Below are 16023 nucleotides of genomic sequence, written 5' to 3'. Positions count from 1 at the left end.
CAGTTTAAAAAAAAAATCCCTCTGCGGAACAAGAACGTTTTAAAGTACATCCTCTGGGGACCATGAACATCTCAACCAAATTGAATGACAAGCCATCCAAATGTTGTTGAGGTATTTCAAGAAATGAATAATAATCATTATAAATAAAAGAGGAAAAAGTTCAGAGGATCTCCAAAGTCTGACGAGTTCACCCTCAGGGGACAATGAATGCCTCTACAGAATTGTAGTCAAATCCATTCAATCCATTTGGATATATTTTACTGAATGATTGACAAGTTTAACCCACTTGAAAAGGGACAGGAAAAGTCAGAGGAGTCATCGGGGTTCATCCTCAGGGGACCATGAATATCTGAACCTAATTTCATGCCAATCCATTCAATAGTTTTTTACGTATTTCAGTTTGAACCAAAGTCGCGGACTCACAAAATAAATAAGGAAAACATATCAGTTAGACAAAGAAGATGCAGTAAAATGTTTTTTTTTTATTGACAAAGAAAAGTGGAAAATGAAATAAAAACAGGAAAAAGTAAAAGAATGCATACATCAGCGTTTTACTTCCAGAACCAGAGGTAAGACCATTGTGGTTTTCAGGTGTTATGTGATTGAGAAGAGCTAAAAAAAAAAAAATAACCCACAACCGTCTGGTTTTATTTTTACTAAAAAGTCCTTCGTCCCGTTGAAGTGTGTTCACGCTTCAAAATACACAAAACGGTGAAAGCGGCGTCCTCTGACGTAAACTGCATGAACAGACTCCGACACAACAACAAGCGTCACTGTACATTGATTGCACTTTCACACGTTACGGAGGAAAATTAATTGAGGGTGATTTGGTTCCGTTAGTCCGTTTCCAGCGAGATCTTTTCTTCAGCCTCTAACATACACCGCTAGATTAAAAAAAAAAGAAAAAAAAAAAGACATTTCCTCGTAAGTAATAAAAAAAAAACACACTGCCACCCTGTCGAGTCCCAAGTGTTGTTCTTGGCACATAGAAGGTCAGCTATTCATTTACAAGCACCGAGGCCTTTCCAGAGGGAGCGTTCCTCAGCTTCTTTGATGGTTCTCGGTTGGAGAATTTGTTTTCACCTCGAGCTGTTTTTTCGTGTCCGTTTTAATTTTTTTTTTTTTTCATCCATCAGCTGGAAAGTCCCAGGAAGAAAACGAAGTGGTTACTAAAGTACTTCTACAAGCAATAACTCAGTCCATTTCATGTCTTTTCCCAACTTATCCGGCATCATTAGTTGAACTGATCTTAGTTATTATTGAAAAAAAAAAAAAAAAAAAATGCATACAGAGAACAGTTAGTACCAAAAAAAAAAAAAAAACACGCAAAACAACAACAACAACAACAACAACAACTAATACAGTAAATCACTCCTACACAAAACATCATTTGGCAAAAATATCTCATCGTTCATCGCTCCCGTCAGCACAACTTTCGCCCGCACGATCCCGAAAACCAAAAAGATCTTGTTTGTTCTCTGAAAGTTTCGTTCAGGACCGTCGACAAAACCAACACCATGTAAACAGAGAGCGTGTTGTGTCGTTCCCGAAGGGCCTGGACACACCGGGACGTACGGACCAGTTTATCTGAAGGCAACCGGGACTTGGCAGAAGTTCTTGAAGTTCATCTTCGTCAAGAACCCCGAACGAGTCCGGCTGATCGAGAATCTCCAGGAAAAGGCGCTCGCAAGTCATAAATAATGAATCTTTACGGTCAAATCAATTTGATTTTTTTTTTTTTTTTTTGACGTTTGAGGAAACGCAGAAGACGGAGGAGAGTCGGAAATACGAAGGAACGCCGACGTCGCTTTTCAGCTTGTTTCTGTCACCGTCAAGTTTTCCTGAAGGAGACCGGTTGGTAGAGTTTTCTCTTCGTGGGTAAACAGCGTGAACGTCCTCAATAAAGTTTTATTATTGAATGAAATGACGTCGCGAATGACGAGGAAGACGTTGGGACAGTTAGAAGACAGACGCGGTCCAAAATACTCTGCGGTGAACTCCTGAGCAAAGAGCGGCTCGCTAACTTGCGACATGCAAACTGGACACCAGATTCCAACATGGCCGCCTATTAACTCGAAGGAAAATTGCTTGAGTTCAAACTTTTAGGTTTATTTACTTGTTGTGCGACCGACTGCACGTTTGCGCGTCGACTGTTACTTTGAAACGTCACGTTTTAGAAATGTAAAAATTCACAATAGAAAGAGAAATATTTGACTTTGTTTGCGGTTCCTTTTGTCCGGTGGTGGTTGTAGTACCGCAAGTGGCCACTGGGGGAGAATTGGCAGCGGCGCTGAGCGGTGCCGGTACGACCGTGCCGAACAGATTTTTCACTTACTAGCCCTGCGTGCTACGAAGACGCGCAGCTGTGAACCTCACCGTGCTGCTTCCTGGCGTGTCCAGGCCTTCACTCTGAAGACGCGGTTTCTTTGTTTTGTCTCGAACCGTTTCACGAGTCGACCCGAGGTGGTCAGAGAACCGTTTTCTCCACGTCGTGGCGTCTTTGTTCAGGACGCATCGAGGGCATATTTCCAGCATGAATCGGCATCAAAACTTCATTTTAAAAATACTTTAAACGTGTCGAAAAGGACGATAAAGGACGCAGGAGTGTACAAAAAAAAAAAAAAAAAAAAAGGGTCTGTTATATCCCGGGAGTGTGTCGACGAAGGGTTCGTAGGAAGACCCGGAAAGTAATTATTCCTCAAAGAAGGGGGTCGACCCGGACGCCGGGGTCCTCGAGGTCAAAGAGCTGGTCCAGGTTGACGGTGGAGCTGCAGAGGAAGTCGCTGCGGCCTCGCGGCTCCTCCTCCTCCTCCTCCGGCCACGGGCTCTCCAGGAAGGCCGCGGCGAGGAACGTCTCCTCGTCGAAGTCGGACACGCCGGCGCCCCGTCGGGTCTCCGCCAACACATGGTCCTCCGACGTCCCCGCCGGGGCTTCGGCGGGGGAGACGTGGGTCCCCCGCGCCGCCGGGTCCTCCGTCTTCACGACGGGACTCAGCGGCTCTCCGTCCTCCAGGCTGAGCTCCCCGCTGAGGGCCGCGTCCAGCAGGGCGTCCCAGTCGAAGTCGCCCTTCAGAGGCCCGACCTCCTTCTGGTCGTCCACGGAGAGCAGAGGGGAGCTGCAGCGCCGGGCCGCTTTGGCGCCGCCATTTCTGGAGCCCGCCGACTGCTTCCTCTTGAGCCCGCCTCGTCCCCTGACCACGGGCCAGGACCCCAGCATGGTCCCCTCGGCCAGATGGGGGTCCCAGTTCTGGTCGGCGCCGGTCGCCTCTTCAAACTCCCGCAGGAGCCGCTGGGACTCGGGGTTGACGCACAGGCCGACGTGACCGCCCGCGGAGAAGGCGGGGCCTCTGGACACGGGCTGCAGGTCGAGACGGAGCCGGTTCTGCAGCGCCGGGTTAATCTGGACCGGCGGCATTCGCCTCTTCTTGTAGGCGCCGCTCAGCAGGCGCTCGGCGTACTGCGGGTCGATCTTCCAGAAGCCGCCCTTCCCCGGCTCGTCCTTCTGACGCGGCACCTTGATGAAGCACTTGTTGAGCGACAGGTTGTGTCGGATCGAGTTCTGAAAGGAGACGTTCCTATTTTTTATAAAACAGTTTACACACGCGCGCCATTAAACTAATTCACCTTCTCCCTGAGGTTTAGATCTTCGTTGATAGCAGCTTCACGTCGGTACGTAGCTACAGCGGGTTAACGTAACAAACAAGGGGAACCAGCTAGCCTAGCTTTAGCCGAAGGTAGCATCGTCAACATTAAAGACACGTCAGGCTAGCTGTTTCCCCCTGTTTCTAGTCTTTATGCTAAGCTAAGCTAACCACTTTCCAGTTGTTGTTTCATACAGACAGGCTAGCTGTTTTCCCCCATTTCTAGTCCTTATGCTAAGCTATACTAGCCGACTTTTGGTTGTCGTTTTCAAACAGACAGGTTTCCCCCTGTTTCTATTCTTTGTGCTAAGCTAAGCTAAGCTAACCAGCTTCTGGTTTACGTTTCATACAGACAGGCTAGCTGCCCCCCCCCGTTTCTAGTCTTTATGCTAAGCTGTGCTAGCCAGATTTTGGTTGTCGTTTTCATACAGACATGCTAAGCTAAGCTAACCAGCTGCTATGTAGCTTCACATTTAAAGTATAACGATGATGTCATTGTTCTCGGCAGCTTTAACTAGACGCCTGTTTGTGATTCCATGTCTTTAACGGTTGAACATCAGCTTGTTGAGACAGGAAGTACAGACTGCAGAGCACCCCCCCCCGCCCCCACCCCCCACCTGATGGAGCAGTGACCTGGTGACCTTTGTTAAATATTATCTGCCCCATGTAAGCCCTTACAATAACAAAATGCTCTGCGATGTCTGAAACAGGGAGTACAGCGAACGGCCTCATCAATCATTCATCCGGCCAAATTAAACCTTTCTGGAAAATTCCTGAATCACGTCACGGCTCCATCAAACAAAAACGGAGTTTGAAACAGAAAAGAAGGTTTTAATTCATGTTTACTTTTGAAGTGTTAAAAGTGTTTGAGGGCCTCAAGAGTTATTAATTACCCACAATGCCCGGGTCACCAGAGCCCAGACCTCTCAGTTCATTGTTCCTCAGACAAAAACTCATACAGCTGTGAACTCATTTTCACACAGTGGAAACAGACACGGCACATCCGTCCAACTGTGTGCGCGAGTGTGTGTGTGGTCCCTCACCTGCCAGGTGGGGTCCGCGTGCCGGTAGTAGCAGAAGTTGTCTGTGATCCACTTGTAGATGCAGGACAGGGTGATCTTGCTCTTCTTGCTGGCCTGCATGGCCATGCAGATGAGGGTGGCGTACGAGTACGGCGGCTTGATGCGCGCGTTCGTCTTGTAGTCCACGTCGTCCGGGCAGTGGCCGTGAGCCACGATGCCCGGCAGGGACTGCATCCGGCTGTAGGCCGCCGCCGTCGGCTTTCCCGGGGTCAGCGGGGTCCCGATAGAGGCGGGGTCTCCGGCCAGCGGGGAGGCCGGGGCGTCGGTTCCCAGCTGCTGGTGCGCGAACAGGTGCGCGTGGTGGTGGTGGTGGTGGTGGTGCGCGCGCTGCGGCACGTTGGCACCGAGGATGGAGAACTCCTGCAGCCACTGCAGGCTGGTCAGGCTGTCGTCCAGGCAGACGGAGCTGCAGCTGCTGATGGAGCTGCTGTCCGTGACTGCGTCCCGCTCTTCCGCCTGCGCCGCGGCGGTCACCACCTCCTCCTCCAGCCCCACCGAGCCCTCGGGCCACGGGTCCGCGCAGCTCAGAGACAGCATGGCTCTCTGCCGTCTGTCAACCCTCCTCCTCCTGCCAGCCGGAATTTACAGCAGAGCAACAAGGAGGTGTTACTCAAAAACAGAGGACAGACTTCAGGGTTTGAATCAGTCTGTCCGATGCATGAATGTGGGAGTTTAAAAGGTTTCAAATATTCTGATAATCCGACATCTCTTCACGTGCAGCAGCTTCTTTTCTCTGAAAACTGTGTTGCGCACTTGACGCAGAGAGGAGCGCACATCCTGTCTGACTGCTGCCTTTAAACTAACTCTGCGGTTAAATGGGTACAAAAAAAAACTTCAAAAAAAAAATACTCCATCAAACTAACTTAATTTAATTTAGATGCTGCGGAGTTACACCTTTGAGGAATTTTACGCATTCTGGACGTTTTACGCGTAAAATCTAAAAATGTTTTGATGAGCAGGCACAAAAAAAAATACTTTTTAGGTAATTAAAACTACATTATTTAAACATTTAATATTAGATGTAGTGATTTTTTTTAAACATTTATATTATTATTTTGTTTTTTTTAAGTTGCTCAGGCCTTCAGCAGCGACCAGCAGTTCCTGATTAACTGCGCTGTGATGAAATTAAAGCTCCCACCTCACCTTCTCTCGGTTGATGTGTTGAGTTTAAACCTTTTTAAATCCTGAACGAGCCTCTCCGGTGTTCCGCTCGGCCTCAGCCTGCTCTCCGTGCACCTGCTGTCCGCCTCCAGCAGCCAGAAGAGGAGCTCCGTGCAGCGGCACCAGCGGGCTGCAGTTTAATACCTGGTGCAGGAGGTTTGTCCGGTTGCCCTGGAAACGCAACCCCCCCCTTGTAAACAGCCTCCCGCGCCTCCATTGGCCTGCGGGTTTCCATAGCGCTTCATTTTTAATCACTCTTCCGAGTCAACCGTGCAGGTTCTCAAACTGAGGCCCGGGGCCGCTGCAGGGGACCTGCTGGGACTTTTGACTGGAGGATTATCAGAGTTTTATTAAACCTGAAAGATTAAAATAATTGGAGAGTAAAAGATGGAGGCGTGACTCAAAAACTGAATTCCATATTAAAAAAAAACAACACACATGAAGCGTGTATGATTTTATTCACGAAACATGTCAGAATGAAGCTCCGGTTGAATTTTCAGCTTCAAGACTTTCATCCATTTGATTTTAGTACAAATTCAAGGTGTTTATATTTTCTTTATTTCCATTTTATGGTATTTTATACTAAATATTCAACTTTTCGCTCAATTACATTTACTTTGACAGCTCTGGTAACTTTTAAAATGAATATTTTACGTTAAAAAAAAAAAAGTTCATAAAATACAAAACAAACAGATGAAACCAAAGTTATTTGGCTGGAAACTGTTTTAAATGGTTTAACTTTCAAATTCAAGAACTGAAACCGGACTCTTCTTCTTCCTGTGAATTGTCTGACAACCGCAGATTTATATTTGACCTTTGACCTCTGAAACAAGTGCAGTTTGTTTTTTTCCACCTGCGGTAAAATACACAGTGATGCACGAGGATCAAAGATGTCATATCATCAGGAGACATTTTATTAACTGATGACAGCAGCGTCACCTCAGTGTGTGTGTGTGTGTGTGTGTGTGTGTGTGTGTGTGTGTGTGTGTGTGTGTGTGTGTGTGTGTGTGAAGGAATGTACTTTTGTTCGTGCGACAGAGGAGGAGAAAAGCGAGACATAAAACTCACAAAGACAACTGTAAAGCAATAAAAGATTCTTCTCCTTAAGTCTGCAGCCATAAAGGAGACCAGACCACAAACAGGAAGTCATATCCTTAATGGAGAGACTCTTCAAAATAAAAGCACAACTTAAAAAAGAAGAGTCCATTGTAAAAAAAGAAAAAAAAAAAAATCTACATAATTGTGATTTTTTTTTTTGTGGCCTAAAAGAGAAATAATCTGTGACGGGATGTAAATAAACAAAGAGTCATATTATTGTATTACCAGTGTTAAAAAGTATGAAAAATAAATTCCTGTTAATTTATTTTCTTGTTTCTGCTCTGAAGTCACTCGTCTTTGTTTGCTCCAGACGAGACACACGTCCTCCAGGTCCGAGTCTTCAGACGGCCACCCGTCGCATCTCCTCCTGCAGAGGACAAAGGTCAGAGAGGGAGCAGCCAAGCACAGTAACCTCAGCTCGCCGAGGGTCAGGGAGGAGCGAACTCGACGCAGAAGACATGCGGCTGAATTCTGGTGGACACGACCAGGACGCAGCACGACTGAGGGGACCGACTGCAGGACGTCCCCTGAAAGACGTCATGGAGACACAAACTGATCAAAGTGGGACTTTAAATATCCACAAAGAGACTCAAAATGAGCCCAAACACATGAAACAACTTCAAGGACTATATTGAGGCTATATTTTATTTTGTTTTATTATTCATATTATATATATATATATATATGTTAACACTTTGTAACTGCAGTGTATTATTATTGCTGTTATTAAAGCAGCCCTACAGAGGTTTTATGAGAGAAATCGTTTAAAATGTGTTGTTTTTCAGCCTTTGCAGTTATAATGCTCTCGGTTGGCCAGATGGGGGCGCCACACACCGTTCATATATCACGTTTCATCCCCAGAGTTCACAGGCAGATGAGTAAACACATTAAAAACGTGAACAAAACCCAACAGACGTTCACCATGCTGCTTGTACAGTGTGATTTACTTTGTTTTTTATTGCTTTTATTTCCTGACTATTTTGATAAACATTTAGTTTACCTTTAAATTCTCCAGTTTTAAACGCAGGAGTCTCACTATATTTGCCATTATGTCAGGTTTTTTTTTGTCTGAAAAGATTAAACAATAATCTAAAAAGTTTTTCTGTTGATTTATCTGATTAATATTTGTCGTGTTTTTCGACTCTTACTTGGACTAAAACGTCATCAGCTGCAACGCTGGATTTCATGAAAATTATTGTAAATAATACAAATAAAACAGCATTTAATTAGAAATAACGGGAAAATCCTGATTTTACTTGAACGCATCAGTAATAATAAACTCATGATAAAAGATTTTCTCTAAAGGGACTTTTTTCTGCTTTAAATTACTTAACTTTTAACACATTTTCCTTATGAAACGAAACTTTAACTGCATGTTTCTGGTTCTTCATCAGCGATGAATATTCATCTCTTCTTCCTCTCACCTTCTCAGGTGCGTGTTTTTGTGAAGAAAACGATGCGTGCTGCTGATCTCAAAGTCTAGGCTGCCGTCAATCATTCACCACAGACTGCTGCAGCTTCGCCTCCTCGCCGTGTGCTCTAGTTTTGGGGCTCAAGTGACCCCGAGGCGACCCCAGAAACAGGAAGCAGGAAGCATCGTGACAACGTGACGTTTGATGTTTCACTTCCCTCTGAAGAAGCTGTGGTCTGTAGGCGCCATCCTGCAAGTTATTTACAAGAAGAGGTGATTCATCATTTAGAATAATTCATAAGAAACAGGTTTTTTTTCTCTTCTGTTCTTTAAAAATAAAACAAGTATTTAAATATCTTTGTTGAACAGCAGATTGAAGTGTTTGGACGTTACTACGACCTGACTGAAGTGAAACTGTGGTGAGAAACTGAAACTGAACAGAAAAGCACAATGAGATGCACAAACTGAACTCTGAACCACAAGAAGAAGAAGAAGAAGAAACAGTAGTCTCCACCCTGAACCACTGCAGCACCCCTTCACTGAGGAGAGCCTGCAGAGGGACGACCTTTGACCTCCATCAGACCTTCAATTATTTTTGTTACAGCAAGATATAGTAGAAATGTCAATATGTCAAAACAAATATGAAATCAATTGATCTGTCCTCATATATAAACATAATCAATATAGCACATTATATTGACAGGTCATCATTGTAAATGAGAATTGGTTCTCAATTGATTTTACCCAGTTAAATAAAGGTCATAAATAAATTATTTAATAATAATTCATTAAAACGTTCTTCTCTTTCAGTGGCTTCTCTTCATGACGACTTCATTTAAAGGATGTAATATCTAAAACAAACACGTGTGTGTGCGGTTCATGTAGCAGCCAGAGGAAGCAGCCAATCAGCTCTCTGAATTCACGCCAAACATCCAATCAAACGCATTACTTCAGTGTAACGGTCATGAATTATAGCGCGCGTGTAACTGTATCAGGCGACCACCGCGGCCCGGGCGGGTACCGCTCGCACGGACCCTACTTGACCCCACCCGCCGAGACTGCCTCAAGACATAAAACCGAGCGCACTGGTGAATTTAAACCCTTCCTCCTCATAGCCAATCAGCGCCTGCTTACTACTATCTCGCCGCGGAGCTGTCCAATCGGCGGCGCGCTCCTCTTTGTTGTTGGTGACGTCATGAAAATATTGTTGTTGCTGCTCGAGGCTGCGGAGACTCGGCGCTGGGGAGCGGACAGGCAGCAGGCAGCTCCGACGGACTGCGGGGGTCGATTCAAGTCCTCTTTTATTTTTTTATTTTTATTTTTATTTTTTTTTGTACTTTTTTTGGTTTCGGGGAAGCGGCGTGTTGCGCGGGAAGCAGCCATGTCGGTGAACATGGAGGAACTCCGGCATCAGGTGATGATCAACCAGTTTGTTTTGACGGCTGGCTGCGCCGCCGATCAGGCGAAGCAGCTTCTCCAGGCGGCCCACTGGCAGTTCGAGGTGAGCCGCGACTTTTTCCTCACACCGCACGTCCCCCCCCCCCTCCTCCCCTCTTTTATCAAATCCTCCAACTGTCACATGATCAGTCGGAAAGATATGAATTAGGTCCTCGTGCCTGTTATTTTTGACTGCTTCCGGCCGTGCCTCGGCGCCACGCGCCCCGGACGTTAGCGTTAGCTCGGCTAGCCGCTGTGAGGACGTGGTGCTCCGCCGTCTGTGTTTACATCCCCAGCAGGGCCGTAACGCCGCCTCAAATCACTCGGGCCGGGCCGCTCTTCTCCACTTTAATACCCATGCTTTGTGAACGCGGAGCTCTTTTAACGGACGAGGCCCGATAACAACCCCCCCCCCCACCACCACCACACACACACACACACACACACACACATCCCTCTTCCCCCCGCGTGCACCGCTCACGCGCTACTAACGCTGACTGGGCCTGTCTGTTGTCATGGTGACGGATCAGAACCGGGCCCGGGGCCCCGCTGGACTCCCTCGTGCGCCTGTTGGGTGGTTTTCCAGGAGCAGATGAAGAGGTCAGACTGCCTGACACCGATCCCGGGCCGGGCCGGTTAAATATAGACTGATTAACGTTCATTATCCTTCCAGCTGTTGTCACGTACGAGCTGTCCACCTTCATCACGGTCCGGTTTCACACACCGGACATTTAAATGACAGGAAGTCATGGTGACGTTAATGTTAAACATTTATTGTGAAAGGGTGTTGCTGGTGTCATTCTGACTGATCGCTGGGTCCTCTGAACATTCATTAACCGGTTTAAAAAAACACACAAAAAAAAAAAAAAACACTTCCTGCTGTCTTGAATCTTTTCTCCACTGAACCAGTAAAAGAAGTTCTACCTGTTTCTGAACCAAAACAAAGATGGCTGCCAGGAAAGCAGGTTAAAGATGTTTTTTTTTTGTTTTTTTGTTTTACTGGTGCAGCAGGTGAAATGTTGTTTTTACCAGATGACGTCATTGAACAGGTGATGTAAACAGATCAATGATGGGAACAATCTGTAGACGGATCGATCAACATGAGGAGCTGAAGGTTTTCCACACTGATTAAACGATGGGTGTTTGTGTTGATGATCAGCTGTTGTTGTTGTTGTTGTTTATTAATCTGTGTTTAACTGAGGCGTCATCACTCGGAAGGAAAGTCAAAAGTCACAAAGCAAACTCCTCTCCTCAATATCTCTGTCCGCTGATTTAGACTCCGTCAGCTGTCCGGTGTTTACTCCATCAGAGGCTCAGCTCCGCCCCCTCACAGGTGGTGTTTACAGCAGCAGGAAACGTGAGCTGACTGAGTGACGTCACCGAGCGACATTAGCGAGCATACAAACCTGAACACTTAAACTGAGACGACATTCCTGCACCAAAACAGCCGCAGGAGTGTGTGTGTGTGTGTGTGTGTGTGTGTGTGTATATGTGTGTGTGTGTGTGTGTGTGTGTGTGTGTGTGTGTGTGTGTGTGTGTGACTGCGCTGCAATCATGGGAGTGTTGGAAAAGAGAAAAAAAAATGTAAAAAGCAGCAGTGCGTTCATGTTCGGTCTTGTGGGTTCTGTGTCAGAGGTCGTGGAGCAACAACAGGAGAAGTCACTTCCTTGTTTGCACAAGCGGAGGCGGAGCCAAGAGCCCGTGTTTACATTTCACAACGGCTCAGTTGTTTTCCACTGATTCACAGCTGGTTTCCCCAGGGAGAGTTTGATCTGTAAACTGTTAGAAAGTCGCACAATGTTCCTCTCCGACCGCATTACATCCTCTTTAAACACAACGGTTCCCGTTTACAGAGAGAATATTTCTCTGAACAAACAGTCCAGAATGTGAAAATATCCTGTTGAACTTCAGGCGGGACAAATGCTCATGTTTCAGGACCACAGTCCTGAGACAGAAACTTTCAAAGTGGTGGTGTCAGCTCTGGTTTACGTCCCAGTGTGGAGATAATGGTTTTAACCCCGAGGTCATGTGACTGCTGGATTTTAACTGACCCTAGGGGAGGGAGGGGGAGATGGAGGGGGGGGGGGAGTTCTTCCTCTGTAGGGTCGCAGGACAAAGACACAAATGTTTTTACTTCTACACTGCAAGGTTGTTTTAATGTCCTGGTAGAATCCAGGTTTATGTCCTGGACCCTGAACACCTCTTTTCTCTCTCTCTCTTTCTGTCTGCAGACTGCCTTAAGCTCCTTCTTCCAGGAGGCCAACATCCCCACCCACCACCAGATGGTAAGTCTGTCCCTCAGTGTCCCTCAGTGTCCCTCAGTGCCCCTCCAATTTAAACAGGTAGAATCTATGTTTACAGGTTAAAATGCAGCAGTATGTTACATTGAGTTTGTCCAGCTGTCTGTTCACACACTGGAAAACTCAAAAAGCCTCCAGCCCACTGTTGTGTAACCCAGAATCTCCCCCACCCCCAGAAACTGCAAGGCATTCTGGGACTTGCCTGATCAGAGTCTGCAGCTGCTGTTCTGACATCAGTCTGTTTTCTGTCAGTGGGAGTACTTGCAGGTCTCTCTCTGGGGGAGGGGCCTGATGTGGAGAGGGGGGGGGGGGGGGGGTGGAGAGAGAGAAAGAGAGAGGGGGGGGGGGTGAGTTTGTTTTTGTTTTGGGTGACATCACCTGGCCCGGGGGAGGTGTTCATGTACTAGGTAGCAGGAAGTTAGAGAGAGCAGAAGGTGATGTCACTGAGAGGAAGACTGATGAAGACTTTTGTTTTCCTTTTCTGTCTGAGACTCTTTGTGTTTTAAAGTCTCCATCTTTGTGCGGTCTGTCCAGCAGCTTTGCACCGAAATGAGGATGCGTGAACTTGTGATCTGTCAGAAACACGTCACGACTCCAGGAGACACCGGTGTCCTGCAGTGTCTCCGTTTTCACTGCACATTTAATGAAGCTAAAGAGCAGACTTTAATGAAGCTGTGTTACTATTCAGTTTGTTGTCTTTCTGTGCCCCTCCCCCCCCCCCACACCACCCTCCCTCTCTCTGTTTCTGGCTGCCACCTGATCCCTTGTTTGTTTGCAGCAGCTCTCCACCTTAAAAGTCACACTTTCAATCATGTTGTCACAGAGGCCACAAGGTTCACATTTCACTTCATGTCCTGTTTTTGTTTTTTTTACCAGTGACCTTCCCCCCCCCCCCTATCCACCCCCGTGTCCGCCATCTTCCTGATTTTCCTGTGAAGCAGACGATAATTTTCCCTTTAGTTGTGTATCTGAGCTGCGGTGATCCGTCGGCGATCGAGCGGCAGAACATTGATCCGAGGTTATTTTAGTAACCACTGATCCGGTCGTGTGTCGCTGCTGATCACATGTTTTGAAACTGTGAAGTCACATGAAGATTAAACTGCCTGATGTCCTCACAGCTCTTATTTTGAAATCTCCTGTGTGCTCCCTGCAGATGTGCACTCCCAGGAACACTCCCGCCACGCCGCCGAACTTCCCCGACACCATCACCATGTTCTCCAAGCTGCGTGCGTCCGAGTCCTCCGCCGCGGCCCCCCCCCAGGGGTCCATGGCCTGCTCGCCGCCGGCCTCCTCCTCCTCGGCGGCGGCGGGCTTCGGCTCCTTCTGGGCCTCCTCTCCGCCCAGCCACCAGCCGGCCTGGCTGCCCCCGTCGTCGCCCACCGGCCCCCACATGCACCACCACCACTACCACCTCCAACTCCAACAGACTCCCATGTGGCCCCCCGTCTCTCAGCCCAGCGGCCCCCAGCAGCCCCCCGTCGTCTCCGCGCTGCAAGGACAGAGATGAGACCGAGCGGGCGGGAGTGGGGGGGGGGGGGCAATGAGTCTGTGCGGAGGGGTAGGGGGGTGTTCACCTGTGGAATAAGAGGAAGACCTACTGCTGTTTACTCCTCGTCTTCATCACCCGTCGGTCCGGTCCGAGCCGGACCTCTGAGGAGCCATGTGACCTGTTCAAGTGCTTTGTGATCAGTCTTATTCCAATTTTGACTCTTATTTTGTAGAAATAATGTGACAGGAAGTGAGGAGGATGAGGACGCCGAGTGTGATTGAAGCCATAAAGACGAGCAGCTGCTGTCGGTCTGAATCCAGTTTAAACTTCTCCTTCACACATAAACAACCTCACAGATTTAAACTTCATCTGGACGGAAAACATTGAAACTGTTTGAGCTCAAAGAACCAAAATCTGAAAACTTTACGTCCTGTTTCTGTCTTTGATGATGTCAATGATGGTTGTCTTGTGAGAGGATTTGACAGATGAAACGTGAATGATGGATCGGATGGGTTTAAATATCGTTCATGTTTTCAGACTCTTTAACAGAAGAAAGTGTTTTTCATCGTTATTGAATCATTTCATAACGAAATTTGACTCTTAAATCATCAGTTTGTTTCTATAAAAGGTTTTGTGGGTGTAACATGATTCATCCAGACTTTAATTCACAAAATGAATTATTCATTTATAACCTTAATTGCTTTCAGTGCAGAGAAACACGGACTGTACGGTGTCTCCTTCACTGCAGATGGTTCTTGTGTCAGTTCTGGCGGCCATCTTTGTTTGGGTCAGATGGGTTTAAAACTGCAGCAGCAGGTTTGATGTTTTTCCGTCCGGAGTCTGTGAGGAGTTCAAAACGAAACGGTGAAACAGGAGAGGTTCAAACTGGAGGACGGAGACGGACAAGCTGGGAAGAGACCGTCTGCAATAATTAGAAATAATTTGATCGTGTGACGCTGCAGAGCTGCAAGATTTTAAGGAGCAGAAGAAGAGACGAGTCGGCTGGAGATAAAAGACGGAGGACGAAGTCACAGAGACGCTCATCAAATCTGATCTGAGGGTCTCTGCTGTGGACCCGGTTTGGACCTGGTTCGGACCCGTGAGGTCCAGACTCTTGTGATTTGTGTGACGGAGACTCTGAATGTTTCCTCTGCTCAGACTCGGACTCACCAGCTGGATGGACGGTCAGATCGCTGAAACTCAGATCCACTAAACACTCAATGAGACTCTTTTTATAAAAAAAATAATAAAAATTTGTGTCACAACGTTGTTAAAGATCACCTTTGATTTGTGTCCATCACGAGAAACGATGGACGACATCAGGGACACAACAGGACTTTGTTCCTCACAGACAATCAGCTGTTCCCTGCGAGTTCCTGCACGACTGTTTGGTTCATGTACAGCTGTTTAGTTCCTTTACTTCTGATTGGTTCCTGTGTATCTGATTGGTTCCTGTACGACTGCTTAGTTCCATTACTTCTGACTGGTTTCTGTACATCTGATTGGTTCCTGTGTGTCTGGTTCTCAAATGTGTGATTGGTTCTTTTAAGTCTGTTTGGTTCCTATACGACTGTGGTTCCTTTACATCTGATTGATTCCTGTACGTGTGTTTGGTTCCTGTACGTCTGGTTCCTGGATGCCTGTGTGGTTCCTGTGCGTCTGATTGGTTCCTGCTCAACTGACCTGTCTATCTCAGTGAGGTCGTGATCTTCTGATTGGCTGATTCTTTTCTGAGTGACATCATCAGGCCAATCACAGGTTGTCTTCAGTCTTGTAGCTTGTTAGCTCCGCGACATAACGACCACTCAGTTTGAACTCCTCACGAAAGGTTGGACGGTAGGCGGTGCGGAGGGCAGACATGTGACATCACAAACTTACAGGAAGGTCAGAAACACAGCTGCAGTTCCTGCTCATCACCACCGGTGTCACCAAAGAGAACAAACAGATGTCTTGAGATAGTGACTCAAAAACTGACCTCCTGTTTAAAGACCCATTTTATTTGGGACGGCGATGCACTTCCTCACGGACACTCAGAAGTTCTCTGCTCTGATCTTTTCTAGAGATTTATTTACAGTACTTTGCGTTGATTTCCTCGGTTTCGATTTGTATTTATATGTTTAATAAAACAAGTTATGATCTACTGGCTGTGCCTCCGTCTGTCTTGAACACGTTTCAGTTTTGATCGTCGAGAGAGGAAGATGGAGGAGGGGAGTGGTCACAGCTCAGGGTCAAACCGAGTCTCTCATCAGTGTGACAGAGAAACGGGTAGTGAAGAGGAAGTTGCACAAAGACTCTTAAAAACAAACCTCACGAGTCGGGGAGCCTTGTGTGAACTCGGGGTTGGCAGATTAAAGAACAGATCTGATTTCACTTCTAACTGAGCTCAAGTTTGTTTTTCAGACCT

General features: G+C 46.9%; 2 protein-coding genes and 1 long non-coding RNA gene across 6 annotated transcripts; 1 reads left to right on the top strand and 2 right to left on the bottom strand.

Annotated features, from left to right (window-relative positions):
- Nucleotides 1–462: 462 nt before the first annotated feature.
- foxj1a (forkhead box J1a) lies at nucleotides 463–5909 on the bottom strand. Its single transcript, XM_069165511.1, has 3 exons — nucleotides 5867–5909; nucleotides 4685–5291; nucleotides 463–3559 (listed from the first exon to the last, which is right to left on the bottom strand). Exons 2-3 carry the CDS (start codon nucleotides 5258–5260, stop codon nucleotides 2699–2701), a joined length of 1437 nt encoding a protein of 478 aa, XP_069021612.1. The 5' UTR covers nucleotides 5261–5291; nucleotides 5867–5909; the 3' UTR covers nucleotides 463–2698.
- A 1208-nt stretch (nucleotides 5910–7117) lies between these two features.
- Nucleotides 7118–10539, bottom strand: LOC138207932 (uncharacterized). Of its 4 annotated transcripts, none has more exons than XR_011179054.1 (3): nucleotides 10323–10539; nucleotides 8407–8643; nucleotides 7118–7509 (listed from the first exon to the last, which is right to left on the bottom strand). It is a non-coding gene; the product is annotated as an uncharacterized lncRNA (long non-coding RNA). The 4 variants fall into 4 exon arrangements; XR_011179053.1 differs by having other exon boundaries at nucleotides 7118–7349; nucleotides 10312–10538; XR_011179051.1 differs by having other exon boundaries at nucleotides 7118–7349; nucleotides 10323–10538.
- ubald2 (UBA-like domain containing 2) lies at nucleotides 9645–15762 on the top strand. The gene is made up of 3 exons (XM_069165517.1): nucleotides 9645–9894; nucleotides 12062–12115; nucleotides 13284–15762. Exons 1-3 carry the CDS (start codon nucleotides 9775–9777, stop codon nucleotides 13635–13637), a joined length of 528 nt encoding a protein of 175 aa, XP_069021618.1. The 5' UTR covers nucleotides 9645–9774; the 3' UTR covers nucleotides 13638–15762.
- Nucleotides 15763–16023: the final 261 nt, after the last annotated feature.

The sequence above is a fragment of the Embiotoca jacksoni genome, unplaced genomic scaffold (genome assembly GCF_022577435.1).
Source record: "Embiotoca jacksoni isolate LCO1_2020_lvr unplaced genomic scaffold, fEmbJac1.0.p SCAF_34, whole genome shotgun sequence".
Classification (NCBI taxonomy): domain Eukaryota; kingdom Metazoa; phylum Chordata; class Actinopteri; family Embiotocidae; genus Embiotoca; species Embiotoca jacksoni.
The sequence above is the reverse complement of the archived record's forward strand: the minus strand, read 5'-3'. Positions and strand labels throughout refer to the sequence as shown.